The following is a 16511-nucleotide window of genomic DNA, read 5'->3' on the forward strand; positions in this document are numbered from 1 at the left end:
TAAGTGTGAGTTTTGGTTATCTGAAGTGTTCTTTCTATGGCACGTTATTTCGACGGAAGAAATCCAAGATGATCCCAAAAATATTGAAGCTATTCTACAATGGAAAGTACCAATCTTAACCTTACTCGAATTAGGGAAATAATTTGTGGTATTTAATGATGTTTCGCTGAATGACTTAGACTGTGTTTTAATACAGGATGGTAAAGTAATTGCGTATGCATCCCGATAGCTAAAGACACATGAACACAATTATCCGACGTACAATTTAGAACTAGTTACAGTGGTGTTTCCTTTAAGGAATTGAAAGCACTATCTATATGTTGGATCCGGTGCCCTGAATGTACTATATTCGTTTGTAAACTTGTAATTTTTTTCGAATAGATTAGTTAATAAAACGAATTCATTGATTACATTAATATAATTTGTATAATTTTCCTCATATGATTTTTGCACGCAAAGAAAAATGGATGCAAATGCTGCTCATTGGTTGTCTAAAGTTTAAACTAATACTAAGCGGTATTACGTGGTTAAATCGTAATACAGAAAGACAAATTATATTAGTAGACGAACATAAACATGTCCTTAGTCTAATCGAAAATGAACAAATCGATTAAAAGACTAATATGTCGTCTATCAAGTTCAATTGGGAAGATGTTTTGTTTTGGGTATCAAGCGGATGACTCCCAAAAGATAGAGAAATAGATGTGACTGGCTGGATTGACAGTACATAGATCCTAAATCTGTTTATGAATTTATTCACTTGTGACATTTATGGTGTGACATATCTAAATCCTGAGTTGATGTCGAACTATGTATGCGCGACTTGTACACTTTGGTATAAGTAAAATCCTGAGTTCGAATAGATAAAGAATTGAAAGCTAGTGCGTTAGGTGTACGACTTCTGTAGTATGTAGAATCATTCATAACAGTGAAACTCATAGACCAAGACATGGGTAAATGATATCCTCTCTTGGCATTACATGGTTGATGAAAAGTAAACGTGGCCACAGGTCGTTCATCTTTGTGATGGATGACTTGATTACTATTTGATAGTAATTGACTTTTCATAAAAGAAGATGTAATGATTCCCATGAGATAAAATAAGATCATATTAGGAGAACAAATATTATCCCAAATAGATTAATGATATCATATGAGGGTAACACACTTATGACAAGGTCATTGGACGAGAGCTGATCAAGTTCTTTTGTAATAGTATGCCGTTAGGGAGAGCTCAATCACGATACTATAGTGGAATGAATTCGTGACTAAATGAATTTATAATTAATAGGCGAAAACTGGAACCTAATTATAAATCATTTGAGCTTCAGTTGCATATGTCCAATCAGTTTCTCCACTAGCTCGTTGAAACTATAAATGAATTGCATGTTGAATCAAATGAACAAAAATGAATAGAAATTATGAAATGGAGAAATATGAAACATTTGGAAATGATTATAGTTTTCTCCAAAATGAAAATGAAAATGAAAATGAAGAAATGGAATCATTTTGGAAGTGAATTTGGTATTCTCGAAAAAGAAAAAGAAAAATGACTTGAAAAATGAATTTATGTTTTTCAAATTAAATAAAGTTCGAAAATAGAAATAAACGATTTGATCATAGTGAACCGTTGAATGTGAAAATATTAAATATATTTTCTCATAGATTCTTTTATGGTAAAGTCATCATGATCTTAATGGAATTAGAATTGGGTTGAGGAAATTATTTAATTGGATTTATATTGAAGTTTATTTTGGGGAAATAGAAAAATAAATATTGAGTTGAATAAAATTATAAAGTATTGAGTTAAAAACCCAAAAAATACTTATAATTGGACCTGATATAGAAGAGGCCTAAAAGCCCCTTATGTTATAAGGTGGGATGGCAAACACTAGTATTATTAACAAGGGTTGCCGCCCCTTACATCTTAGTTAAACTAGAATTTCATTTTTTTCTAGTTAAAATAAACTTTTACAATTCAACAAAGGCTCTACCTTTTCTCCCTATAAATACATGGCACTGGTAGGTCAATTTACACAATTTTAAGATATTGTTATACTACAAAAAAATAGAGAGTATTTATACTTAGCTATTAAATATTTTTTTTCAAAAAAATAATTTTGCTGATTTCTATTTGAGAAGAGAATTTTCGTTTTCACTCAAAAGAAAAGAAAATTATTTCTAGTTCTATGTTTTGATTCGATTTGTTCGAGCCCACACTTAAAGCAATTCGTGAGACGAGAATAGTAAAGAAGTTATGTCTATGTTTTGCACTGACGGAACCAATCCACTGAGCATTGAGCAAAGTGTAGCAAGGATAATAAATTTCTATAAAGACTTTCTACAATAATTCTTTATAGAACAATCTAGGAATATAAAAATAGTGTGAGAATAGAAAGAAACTTTGTTTTTATGTTTTTTGATGTGTCATACAAATGAAATTTCGTTCTTATTTATAGGAGATCTCATGTCTCTTCATAAAGACATAACTATCTAAATGGACAGTCATATCTTTAGCAATAAACATAATTATTCAATAGATATCTACTTGAATAATTATGATTATTTGTTAATAATCAAGTGAAATAACTTTTGAATTTAAGAGACATAACTCATTACTATAAATAGTGACAACTTTTGATTAATAATCAAGTGACATAACTTTTAATTACTTATAGCTTTTCATTTGTAACTATTGGAACACTATATATTTCGAAAATATTTCAACACTAAGTGGTCCTCTTGGATAGACACTTAAGCATAACATTAACTAGGCATCACTCCAAATTATCAAAGCTAAGCTTAAGTCAATAATCAACAGATACAATCACAAATAAACACAAATGATATAGCCTAAGCACTTAACCTATTAAGTTTGAGCAAAACTCAACCACATAAACAAAACTCAACCACATAAACAATTAGCGCATAATGGAATTAAGGAGTTAGAATATAAAATATGAAGTGCATTATAACAAGACAAATGTGTAAGCTAAATCATTGAATCACAAAGATCCTCTAAATCTTGAATGTCATTTATATATATTGAGAATATAATTCCTTGTATATTCAAAAGGTTTGAGAGAAAAAGGAAATAAAAGTAACAACTATAAAATAGCAAATCTTAAACTATTTAAAAAAAAGAGGAAAATAAAGAAAAAGAGACTATAAAAACAATTAAATCAAAAGAAAACCCCAGTAGATATATTACAACATGATTTGGTTACAAATATGAAGTACCTCACTACTTGGAAAGAGAATCATCTAGATGGCGACAACTCCCAAAGGACTTGCTCATCAATCTTGCTCAGATTCTCGTCATCAAGACGCTTCCATGTCTTGATCCTCTCCGCTCCCATCCATTCCTTATCACCCTTCCTAAGTTCAGCCAATATGACTCTAGCTCTCCTTGCCAAGCCAGTCCTTCCATAGCCATGGTACCCAAAGCCTCCACCATAACAAAACCATATTCCCTCTAAATTCCCGCAAAAGTCATTAGTATGATCGTGGCCTATGAAAACAGCTTTTACATCTTTGATGGAGACCAATGTCTTTAAGACCCCTGAGTTCACCGATGAACAAGCCACACCCTCCCGAAACTGACCAACAATCTTTTGGTAGTATAATTGCCGAACCTCTGGAATTGGAATGTGGAAAAATGCCAGCGCTGCTGACGCATCCACAGGCTGAGTTTTTATTACATGTTTGACCTCTTGATTTTGAACCTGTTAGTAAGTCAACTGCAGCATGTTATTGAAATCTAAATCTAATGAAGCTCCTTTAGGAAATTGTAAGAACATGCCAAGTAATGGTGGTCAGGATTAACAACGAAATACATATGCATATGATAAGAGTTCTAGGAAAGCCAGTACTGGATAATATTTGGCATTTATCATTTCTAATGGCTTAAAACATTTTATATTGGAAAGAAAAAAAGAACAAGGTTCGTCTTCCTTCTTCCTCTTCTTTGGGCCAAGGAAAAAAATATCACTCTTCGAATATTAACAAAACATAACCAGGTTATCATTTCAAGCTAAAGGAATATCATTTTACTTCTAATAATAATAATAATAATAATAATTAGGAACAATGTTCTTCCTCCCTTTTTCTTCCTCTTCTTTAGGCCAAGGAAAGAAAAGATCGCCCTTCAATTATCAACAAAACATACCCGAGTTGTTTCTCAAAGTGTCAATAAAAATTATTTGAAATCCACCACATGAAATGAGAGAATTTTTAAAGAAAACAAATGAGAATTAAAGATTGTTTCATAATCGTTGCTTAATTTATGCTACCTGAAGTTCCTGTGAAGCACTGCGAAGCCAATTAAGTTGAGAATCCTTAATCCATCCATAAGTTCGAACTCCTTGAACCGTCTCCCTGTCTCCACTATCAAGAAAGAAAAGGTTGAGGACACTACTGTTTGCCAAATGGGAACCTGGAGCACCATAAACACTGAGATTATAATTTCCAAAGCCATCAATATCTAAGAACATGCCTCTTTTCACATTATTGATATCTTTAGAAGGTGGATTAGTTTGTGACAGTGAGTAATCCATTAGTGAGATGAAAGACATCAGTTCTTCACGAGTCATCGAAGATTCTTGGTCATGGTTTCCTAATACAGCTGCCCATGGGATTCCTGATTCCATTACTGCACCAAAGGCTCTTAGTAGAGATTCAGCAGCATCGGTTGTGCTTGGACCAAATATGTTATCCCCTGGTTTAAAGAATACAAAGTAGATTTTCAGGGACTAACATGACCCAAAAAGAGTGGTAAAGAGAAAAGTTTTAAGCATCAACCAAGGAAGGTCTCTTGTTACCATGAGCACGCTTAAACAACAGAAAGATTCAACATATATGAGAAAGGTATTTATTCTAGGTATGTGATTGAGTTGGTACGTTCGCAACAAATAAAATTTTCTTTCATCTGAGTTTATTACATCCACTTTCTTTTTCCGAAAACATGATATTAGCATCTTTGAAGAACTAAAAACTTATTGAAAGCCAGTTGAGCCTTAGCTCAGTTAGCAAGATGTGGGTTCGAGCAGGTTTTTCCTATGATTTAAGGGTTAAAAGGATTACGGATAGAGGTAGGCATTGTATAAAAAGAGAAAAAAGACATATAGAAAACAAGCGTCTTCGTTATTACATTAATTGCGACTTTCTTTTCAGAATATAACAATTATTAAGATATTCCTACTTAACACAAACCTTTAAGCTTCTAACAATAAATTACATGCTGACAAAACAGAAAGAATGGTCAAAATCCAGAAGAAATCGAATCAAAGTTAACAAATTGGCATAAATAAATAGTTTTGAAAAGGATAATAATTCAGATGACTAGATTGAAGAATTGTGATTATTTCAATTTTTGTATAAAACAGACGAGATTAAGAGAAAGTTTATGTTTTGCATTCATCTCAAAGTCAAAATTTATAGAAGCTATTGTATGCCTAAAAAGGAAAGAATATAAAATCTCTCTAAATCCCTTCAAATTAGCTACTTAAATCAGCTATGTACAGGCTATTAACACTCCCATCAAGTTAGAACATAGATATTAATTATGCCAATCTTGTTATACAGATGTTCAACCTTAGCTTCAATCATATTTCAAACCTAAAGAAAATGGAATTAACATTATACTAGGAAATTTCATATTCAAATGTGAATCCTACTTAGAGTCAACAGTTGGTCAGATTCCAAAATAATACAACTTAGAGATTTCCAAATCTCAAAACATTTCCAATGCATATTTGTATCCTATATTTAGATCAAGAGTTTTGTTTGAATCTAAACAAAGCAACTAACAACTCTTAGATCCATTTAGAAATAGAATGAAACCCCAGATTAAGATTAATTCAACTGAGCTCATGAATGCTCATTTTACGATACAAACTTGTTAGCTAGTCGGGGAAATTGAATTAAATTCCTCTTTCTAAGCACTCGACGTGTTAGCCTATTTTGCTTAATTATCCTTTTTAAACTTCTTAAGTTGATAAAATTTTTGCTAAAGCATTCCAAAGTAAAGCTTCAATAAAAACTTATGCATAATCAAGTAAAAATAAAAATAAATTAAAGAAAGAAGGAAAGACAAAGTACCCGTAAAGGCAACAAAGTCAGGTTTTTCAAGCTGAATCATGGCTTTAAGAAATCGAGTGGTGTTGAGATCGGAACAGTAATGGAAGTGGGACGGCAACACGTCTCGGCAGCGGGAGAGAAGACCAGAGCCGAAATGCATATCGGCGACCTGGAGGATCTTGAAAGTACCATCGTGGCGGAACCTGAGAGGAAGATGAGGCCACTTCTTGATGCGAATAGGTCGGTCGTTGAGCAGTAAATTGGTGTGGAGAAAGTAGAGGATGGCATAGATGAAGGCGAGATAGAGAAAATAGTGTTTCCATTTCACAGTTTGAGATTCCATGTATGTATGTAGATCTTCGGACACAAATATCTAATGATCTTAGCTTAGACTTTTTACTTAATTTTATGTTTAATTATAAATATTAATTAATTAAACTCTTGAAATTATATTTTTCATTTAAGTTACTCATGATATTGTGCTGACTACATTGAAGACGTAGACGGATGATATGGTAATTAAAATATATATTTAAACACCAAAAAATTCCTAAAACATTTAAAATTTACAAAAATTTCTTCAAAGATAAAAAATTATTAAAATTACAAAATATATAAGTAAAAATATAACTTTATTATAACATTATAAAACATGTAAATTAATTCAAAATTTAGGTTAATTTATGTTGAAAAAATTTGAGAAATTAGGCTGATTTTGCAAAAAGTCATTGATCTATTATAGTTTTTTCTCTCTCTTGAAAATACGTATTACGGGATAGGTTTTTACATACCAATAAAAACACAATCTGTAGAATGAGTTTTCAAGAGAGAAGAAAAACACGTCATATTGGGCGTGTTTTCACTTATGTGGTAGTAAAAATGCACTATATAAGATGCCTTTTTCTTTCAACAATAACTATTCCAACGATAATTTTTCCAATGGCTACAAGGGCTCAAACAGCCATAAAAATTCATATATAAACCTCTCCAAACTTTATTCTTTTCAACCAAATAGTCAGTCCATACTCATTCTTCCTTCCTAAATTCTCAATCCTCAATCTTCAATCTCCAATTTCCAATTTTATATTTTCAATCTTCAAATTTAAATGTTCAATTTTCAATTTCAAAATTTCAATCTTCAATTATTTTTTAATTTTTTTTTTGAATTTTATTATCTTCGATTTTATTATTTTCGTTATAATTTTTAAGTGGCAAATCAATTTATCCGTTTGGATAACAAGCATATCTCCGACGTTCAATTACAAATGATAAAAAAATTTATTAAATTATTTAATTTTAAATAGTTAATTGTTATGCTGTTTAGATTATTAATTTTTTTTATTTATATACTCAGCTCGAAGATCGAATTTTGGAGACGTATATAAACAATTTAAGCGAAGGTGCACCAAATGTCATTCATGGACACTTGCGAGATGCAAGCCTTTTATATGTGGCGGGCATGCTCGAGGGGACTAAATTGAATCCCCCACTTATCAATGCTTTAGTCGAGAGACGAAGACCAGAGGCACATACATTCCATCTTGTCTGTGGTGAGTGTACAATTACACTCGAGGACATTAGTTTACAACTTGGTATACTGGTTGATAGGGATGTTGTTACGGGGCTAGTTATTAGTGTCGATTGGAGTGCAATATGCGAGCAATTAATAGAGAAAGTTTGTAACACCCCAAAATTGGGCATAGAAGTTTCAAGGGTAAAATAAGAGTTTTAGCTCAATCATGTTTGAAATTTTGTAAACATGGTAACCGGTGATGTTTTCAATTATAGATTTTAGAAAATTAAATCAATTTTTGAAAAAGATGTTCAAAGGACCTTTAATTTGGAAAGTAGATTGATTTGTAAAAGGATCTAAATTTTGAGCTTTTAAAAGGAAAATAAACCAAAATTTAAAATCAACCCATATTTCCCACTTTTCACCGTAGTTCAGACGTGAATAAAAGAAAAGAAAAGAACAGAAGCATTCTCCTTTTTGTTGTGTCGTCCCTTAGAGACCTCAAACCTCAATTACTTATTTTGATATTCCAAACTCTAATATTTTGATTTGTATCATCACCTAAGCCTTAAACCTCCATAAAATATCAAGAAAAACACTCAAAACACTATAGATTTCTCCATTGTCAAGTTTGTAGATTTTTGACAAAAGCTTCGTTTTTCTTCCATTGAAGGTAACTGTTCATCTTTCTTTTAGTTTTTAATATTATTTAGTCTTTAAAACATAGTTTTTAGCCATTGAATTACATGTTTTTAAATAAAAGTCAAAAATTGGGTCGTTAATGGTGAATTTCAGGATTTTGGGTAAAAATATGGTTTCAAAGTGTTTTTCAATTATTTTTTACGAGATTAAAAGGTTTCTAAACTTACTTTGAAGATTCGTTAAGTATTTCTTGAGTTTTAAATGAATTTCGTGAAAATAGCCATAACTTATCGAAAAATTTCGATACCATGAATTGAGTAGCTTTGTGTAGTTTAAAGGTTGAGAATCAGTCGTATGTGAATAATTAAATGAATGGAATTAGTTTTAGGTAAAACGATTGCGTATAGACCGAGATATTTGGAATTTAAGTTTATTATGTTGAAGGTTTTGGTTGCATGAGAATTTAACTTAGGCTTATGTTTTTTATTGTTTAAGGTTAATTCTTAACTTATTGTTGATTGTGTTATTGTGACAGCCCTAATTTGACCCTAGTCGGAAAGTGGTTTCGGGACCACAAAACCGAGCTATAAAAATAATTATAAGTTATATTTCATGTTCATGAAGTGAGTAAATACAAGTGTGAAAGTTTCAAGCTTTGATTTGGTCATTTGCATGTGAATTTATTCAATAGGACTTATATGTGATACTTTTGAAATATGATTGGTTAATTTTAATGGTTTAATAATGCATGTGTTTAAAGGAATGATTTTGCATGTTAATTTACCCATTTCTAGTTAGTGGCCGGCCATGTTACTATTATATTATAAAATATGATAATTTTATAAGCTTTATTTAGTTAAATGCCATATTATCATGAATGAATGTAATAAAATAAAGAAATAAAATAGTAGGTGGGTGAAAACAACAAAGTATTCACCTTGTTTCTTTCCAAAACCGAAAGAGAAGAAGAGTTGGGGAGAAAGGAGCCATTCGGTCATTTAGGTCTTCATTGAGGTATGAAATTCATGTAAATTTTTGAAATGTTAGATAAATTTGAACTAATCACCAAGTTCTTTAGGTAACCCATGTTAGAAATTTCGGTATTGAGATGTCTAGAACTTTCGCCATAGTAGCTATGGAGAAATAAGGTTTTGTTTCTTGTTAAATTTGATGAATCTTGTTGTATGAGTGCTTGAACAAACTATGATCAAATAGATGCATAGATTCAAAGTGGGAAGAATTGGCTATTATGTTTAATGCTAATGCCGAATATGAAAATGTTGTACTTGAGTAATGTATGTGGTTTGAGTTAATAAAATGAAAAGAATGCTTAAATGTGTTATAATCGATTAGGTGTTAAATTAAAAATTGCTAAAATCTCCATGGTTCTAGCCAAATATGCGTTTGATTAAGAAGAAATTGTTGAAAAATGTAGGTGAACATGACAAGTGTATTCGCTTAGGGCATAAAGGATATGAAAATTTTGGTATTTATTTTGATTGTGTGTGTGTATGACCATGGATAATTGGCGCATAAATATTATAAATACATAATGTATATTATAATTATTAAGCTACAAAACATTGTACATGTTCGGCCAAGGTAAATTATTTGAGTAAAGTATATCTTGATGGTACATTTCAGCTAGTATAAAATGTATTAAAGCTATATGTATAATTGTTTAATGTGACTTACCAAATATACAAATTTGAAAATGAAATGACGAGAGACTTAAGTGGGCAATTAATTCAAGTGAATTGGTTCTAAAATGTATATGGATACCGTATGACTATGTTTGATTTGGGAAGTAAATTGTTTGATTTAGCTCAAGAGCTTAGAGGATCAAAGTTGGATAGGGGAAAGGAAAAAGTGATCGAATAGCCGTTGAAATCGTTCGACAACATCCGAGGTAAGTCTTTGAGTAATGGAACTTAGTTTATGATTTGATTAAATCACGACATATAAGCATAACAAATAAACGGTGATATAATGATTCTACTTGAATTATGTATCGATGTAATTAGTTTATACTTATGACTGGTAGCCGAATGTGTATAGAGATCATGTTATAAAGCAAATCGAAATCATGCTCTTTGTATGTGGCTATTGAGCCGAAAATGGGAATGGTTGATAAGTGTCTTGTGCTTGAGTTCTAGTAATGAAAATGAAATACAGATGTGTTATGATATATTGATATATGTGCATGATTATTCGGATGATATCCGGACTAAGATCCGAAGGCATTTGTGCTAGTTACTATATCCGGACTAAGATCCGAAGGCATTCGTGTGGGTTATTATAATCGGGTTAAGTCCCGAAGGCATTCGTGCGGGTTATTATAACCGGGTTAAGTCCCGAAGGCATTCGTGCTGGTTATTACATCCGAGCCAAATTCTGAAAGTAATTATGTTTGGAAAGGCGCGGTTCTGTCGTAATAATTCCGATTAATGTGCTCATAATCCCTAATATGACCAGGTATGGATCGTATATACATTGGAAAAATATGGTACAGTATAAGTTGTGATTATGTAATCGAATAATGCTCTCCCGGCCATTCCTTAGGGTTATATGAAGTCTATAGCTCACTCGAGTTACATGAAATTGATTCAAATGTAATTTAGTTAAGTTTGACTTCGAATGTGTAAACATATTGATAGAAGTGCAAATTAAAATGAATATGTGATCTTGTGCATAGACAATTATTTATCCTTATGAATGCTATTTCTTTTATGTTTTTGTTTCAAATGATTTCCTTACTTATAAGCTTATTAAGCATCGAAACGCTTACTCTGTTGCTTAAATTCTCTGTATTATAGATTTTGTTCGTCAGCTATCGGACTTGGAAGTGTCAAAGTCGAAGTCACCCACACTATCTAAGCCCCTTTTTGGTACTCTTTTAGTTGAACTTTGATAATGGCATGTATAGGACCGACCTTTGTTGTTAATTAAGTATCTTTTGGTAATGTGTATATATTCGTATAGCCATGCGAAAATGGCATATATATTTTGAGTATAGCATTATAATCATTTTGTATATATGGTCTTATGATATGGTTATTGAGAGGTATGGAAATGCTTGGTAATGATTAGCCATTGGAATGGCTAATCATGATCATATTTGGTGCTATGTATGTCAAATTGCTAGCTAATCCATGGAAACCATGAAATAGGTAAAATTTATCACAAAATAGATTCAGACAGCAGTAGTGACATGAATTTGAAAAATCACTAAAAATAGTAGAAATGGAATTAAATAATTAATAAGTTATGGAATCGAAGCTTGATGAGTCTATTTTCATATGGAAGAAACAAAACAGGTATATGAGCTATATTTTATGAGATGTTTAAATTTTTGTGAAACAGGGCCAGAACGATTTCTGGATCCCCTATTATGACTTTGGAAATTCACCATAAATTTTACAAAGATAATTAAAAGTCATGATTTATATGTACAGATTCATTGTTGAGTCTAGTTTTATTAGAGATAAACGGCATAGTCATTGAAGCTTTATACAGGGAGATATCTGATTCGTAATACACAGAGGTCAGAGTAGTAGAACCCTGAAATGGAGGAGACTTTAACTAATAAACTGTACTAATTGGCTCGACCAAAAATTTTAGAAAAAAATTAATAGATAGATGTATGAGTCTAGTTTCAGAAAAAATTTACGGAATTGGATTTCGAGTTTTGGAACTCGAGATATGATTTTTAAAGCGACTGTGATGCAGTTAGCCATCTTGTCTGGAAAATTTTTAAATGAATTGTACGAGCTGTTTAAGTAATGAATTAAGTCCGTTAACACCTCGTGTTCGATTCTGGCAACGGTCTCAGGTACGGGGTGTTACAGTTATTGTGTGAATTATTGTGTTGAAGCTTCAAATTTATTAGGACCTTTTACGAGTTAAGAAAAGGCTAGTTTGAGCTTTTGGCATTTCAACGAAAGCGTATTGGTGAGTGTTTAGAATAGCTGTTTGTGGACACAATTCAATTCATTAATTGAGAATTTAGTAGCCTAAACCTCTACTCTAAATTCAGAGTGTAAGCTTTCTCGTGCTCATGAATTTATATGTGAAAATGTATTGTTAATTTTTGGATTATAATGTGACTTTGTGATATGTGTGATGTGTGTAATAAGCTTATGATGGCTATTATGAAAGAGTTAATCGTGGGCATGATATACGTTCTATATAACAGTGAATATGTTCTGCTTATAATGTGATTATGTAGAGATAAAGTGCAGTGAATGATAAGTAAATGTATGTTAATAACGAATATTTTGGCCTTGTGAACTTAAGACCATTGGATATAGTTGACATGCCATAGGACTTTGAGTACTCACCTATATGTGTTATATGATTTGGGTATTGAGGCCCTGAGACATATTAGAGAGATAAAAGAATATGAGCTAAGCTCCATTCAATAGGACATATTTGGTGTGATGGAGAGTGTTAGTTATATGCTTCATTTATTGGGATATGTTTGACTTTATGAGTCTTTTGGTGTGTTGGAGGTCCGTGTATCCGATGAGTGGTGATAGAGTCCATTTTTACATTTCATAGCTCAAGTGCCAAATTATCTATAAATATGTTTATGAGTTTTGTGATATATGCTTAAATGTTATGTGATTATATGTATAATTTGATATATGTTTAAAAGTGAATGTGATTACCATGTAAATGAGCTAGTAAATAATGTATGAGTGAGTATAATATGATACTAGAGTTGGAATTGTTGAGGTTGTGCTGTATGATTGTTTCATTAATACTTGATGAATTGTTTGCATGATAGTTGTTTTAGGTATTCACTGAGCTTGTTAAGCTTACTCACTCTTTTTTAATCATTGCAGACTAGTAGCGTTGCGGTGTGAGCGGTGTGGTTCCAAGGGATTGATCCAAGCGAGACTCTAATAATTCTTTATAGGTGATTTGTTATTTGTTTATGATTTGGGAAATAAAGACAATGCGGTAGACTTTTTGCTGGTATTTACCATGATACTTTGGATGTTTCCATAGCTTATTAGTTCTTAGGATTTAAAGATTTGAGTGATATGTTGATTATTGCTCGGACTTATTCTCGATGTTTGAAATCGTTACTATAGTTGTTTTGATGTTTATTTGATATGGTAAAAGTTATGCATATTGAATAGACTTGTAATAGATTGGCTTGTATGTTTAAATATGCTATATTTTTGTGGTTAGGAGTAAAGGTATCGATATTTGAGTTTAAAAAACAATACATCTGTGATATTTTGTTGTGCAGGAAGTCAGTTTTGTAATTTAGTATCGATACCTTATCGCGAGTATCGATACTCAGGGTAAAATAACCGATACTTTTTGAAATGTACCGATATTTTCTTATGTTTTGCTTTTTGGTGAGAAACATAATACTTATTTGGTATCGATTTTATAGGCAGTATCGATACCATGTAAGAAAATTATCGATACCTTAGTTTCAGTATCAATTCCTATTTTACTTGCTTTTAAATTTTGCTAAATAGTCCCTATGCATGTTTAATTATTATTATGAGGCTATTTGTTGTAAGTTTATCAAGTATTAATGATGATTAGAGTAAGTTTGACTTACAATTTTTATAAATGCTAAAATGGAAGATGTTTGCTTAATAATAAGACAATATGAATTGCATGTGGTGTATGACAGTGGTGTGACATTTCTAATATTTGGGCTCAGTGAACGGGTTGGATATAGGGTGTTACAAGGTGCCGGATAGGTTTAGGGCTAGCGGATAGAGATGAGATGGTTGGAGGACAACTTCTAAACTATCAAGGAATCTGCAAGTGACGTTGAAAAGGATTTAACTTCATGTTATAGGCTCGCAGAACAACAAAGGCTTCAGACAAATCCTGAATATGCCTCCTCAAAGTAGAGTTTTTCACTAACATGTCATCAACATAAACCTTAACACTGCGACCAATTTACTCTCTAAAAATCTTATTAACCAATCTCTAGTAAGTTGCACCTGCGTTTTTCAATTCGAAAGGCATAACTCTATGGCAAGACAAGCCTTCTTCCATGACAAAGGTTGTTTTATCCTAATCTTCTAGAGCCATAGAAATTTCGTTATAACATGAGAACACATCTATAAAACTCATGAATTTATGGCCCTAAGATATATCTGCCAGCTTGTCGGTCGAGGGTAAAGGAAAACTATCATCTGGGCAAGCTTTGTTAAGACTGGTGAAATCAATACACATTATTCACTTTCCATTATTTTGCTTCACTATCGCAACACTTGATACCCAGTTTGGGTACGCCACTTCCCTGATGAATCCCATTGAAAGTAGTTTTCCTACCACTTACTTAATGGTTTCTACGACTTGTGGAGCAAACATTCTTCTTTTCTGTTTGATTGGTTTGATATCAGGAGACACGTTTAACCGATAAACAATCGCTTTAGGATCCATACTAGGCATGTCTGTAGCTGACTATGCAAAAATGTCTGAATTCTTTCTCAAACACTGAACCAAGTCTTCTTTTTCTTCTTTTGCCAACACTGATGAAATCCTTACCTACTTATTCGTGTTATCATAGAACAACTGTAAAATTTCTGTAACCTCTGCTGGTTTTGGCTTGCGAATTCTTTCCTCACTTCTAACATCCAAAGTATCTAAATTTAAAATTTGATTAGCCATTTCTACCTATTGCGAACTTTGCCCTTGCAATCTCTACTCATGTTTTTGCTTAACTGACAACATATGACACTGTTTGACTATCTATTAGTCAGGCTTCATGAAACTTATTCCGTCCTAGTGGGAAACTTAATCTTCATACAAAAAGTTACGATAATCATTTTAGCCATTCTCATAATTGGACTCCAAAAAATTGCATTGTAAGCCATTGGATGGTCCACCATAAAGAACTGAATATACTTTGTAGTGGTGTGCTTGCCATCACCCAAGGTAATAGGCAGGTTAATACATCCTTTCACTTTGACTGGATGGTTTGCAAAACCATACAAATGGCTTGCCTTCTTTAAAGCTTGTTCTTTTAGTCCCATCTTCTGGTATGCGTCCCAAGTCAACACCTCCACAACACTTCCACTATCAACCAAAATTCTCTTCACCTCAAATCTTGCTATAGTTGTTGACACGACCATTGAATCATTTTCTTCTTCATCACATATAGAATCCTCATTCTCATTACTAAACTTTACCTTCCATTTTTCTTATTGACGCAACCTTTTCGGTGAATTGACGAACATTACACTTCTAAGATGAGTCTTTCTCTTAGTGTTAGAGGTCACCACTCTTCATCTGTACCAATTATCACATGTATATGCCTCTAACGTTTTGTTTTTCCTTATTAACCCCTCATGAACCCTGACCTAACGTCGAAGTATTTTGAGTCACAAAATCATTCAGCTCACCATTTCTAACTGCTTCATTTATAGCATCTTTCAAAGTGAAATAATCCTCGGTCTTATGCCCCCCGTCATTGTGAAAATTACATCTATCTCTCGAGTTGGCCCTTGACTAGTTGCCGTATAGGTAGAGGGCTTGGCAAAATACCTAAACTCTTAACCTGGTTAAGAATGTATGTACACGAAGTATTTAAGGGAATATAAGTTTCAAACTTTCCATGAGGAATGTACCTTTTTGTGTGTTCATCTTGTGGTTTTTAAAATGCCCTCAGCAATTTATTTTATGAACAACTTCTTTATTGTCTCGCACCTTGTACATATAGACTCTAAAAAGGACGGCCTTGCTGATTACAACCAACTAAGAAACCTTTAAATTGTTTGTCATCCCTTTGAAAAGTATTGCAAGACACCCTCTTAATTTCCTCTGCCTCAGTAAACTTATGAACTCTCTCATACAAGTCTGTTAAACTCTATGGCATATTATCAATAAATGAATATTGCATGTGCTCGTTTTGGACTCTCATTATGAATGCATTAATGGCCCACTGGTCCTCTAAGTTCTTTGTATTTAACGTAACTGTATGAAACCATTTGACATAATCTTACAAATATTCTACATCCCTCTGTTCCACTAACATCAAACCTATAGGAGTGTTTATTATTGTCCTATGAGCTTGAAATCTTCCTAATAACATCTAGCCTAATTGCGATAAACTTTAAATGGAGCCATGTGGTAAAGACAAGTACCAATTTTTCGTATTTAATTTAAGAGTCATTGAGAAAGTTTTACATTTTGCAGCATTGGAGGCCCCCGACACGTTCATATAATCATTGTACTATTTGAGGTGAGCTCGAGGATCCCTCCTACCTTCAAATATTTCTTTTGGAGCTTTTAACTC

The 16511-nt window shown here is 32.4% G+C and overlaps 1 protein-coding gene across 1 annotated transcript; it reads right to left on the minus strand.

Annotated features, from left to right (window-relative positions):
- Positions 1 to 3014: 3014 nt before the first annotated feature.
- On the minus strand, positions 3015 to 6500 carry LOC108458269 (probable inactive purple acid phosphatase 28). The gene is made up of 3 exons (XM_017757602.2): positions 6100 to 6500; positions 4293 to 4717; positions 3015 to 3725 (listed from the first exon to the last, which is right to left on the minus strand). Exons 1-3 carry the CDS (start codon positions 6419 to 6421, stop codon positions 3261 to 3263), a joined length of 1212 nt encoding a protein of 403 aa, XP_017613091.1. The 5' UTR covers positions 6422 to 6500; the 3' UTR covers positions 3015 to 3260.
- Positions 6501 to 16511: the final 10011 nt, after the last annotated feature.

Source organism: Gossypium arboreum, chromosome 4 (genome assembly GCF_025698485.1).
Source record: "Gossypium arboreum isolate Shixiya-1 chromosome 4, ASM2569848v2, whole genome shotgun sequence".
Classification (NCBI taxonomy): domain Eukaryota; kingdom Viridiplantae; phylum Streptophyta; class Magnoliopsida; order Malvales; family Malvaceae; genus Gossypium; species Gossypium arboreum.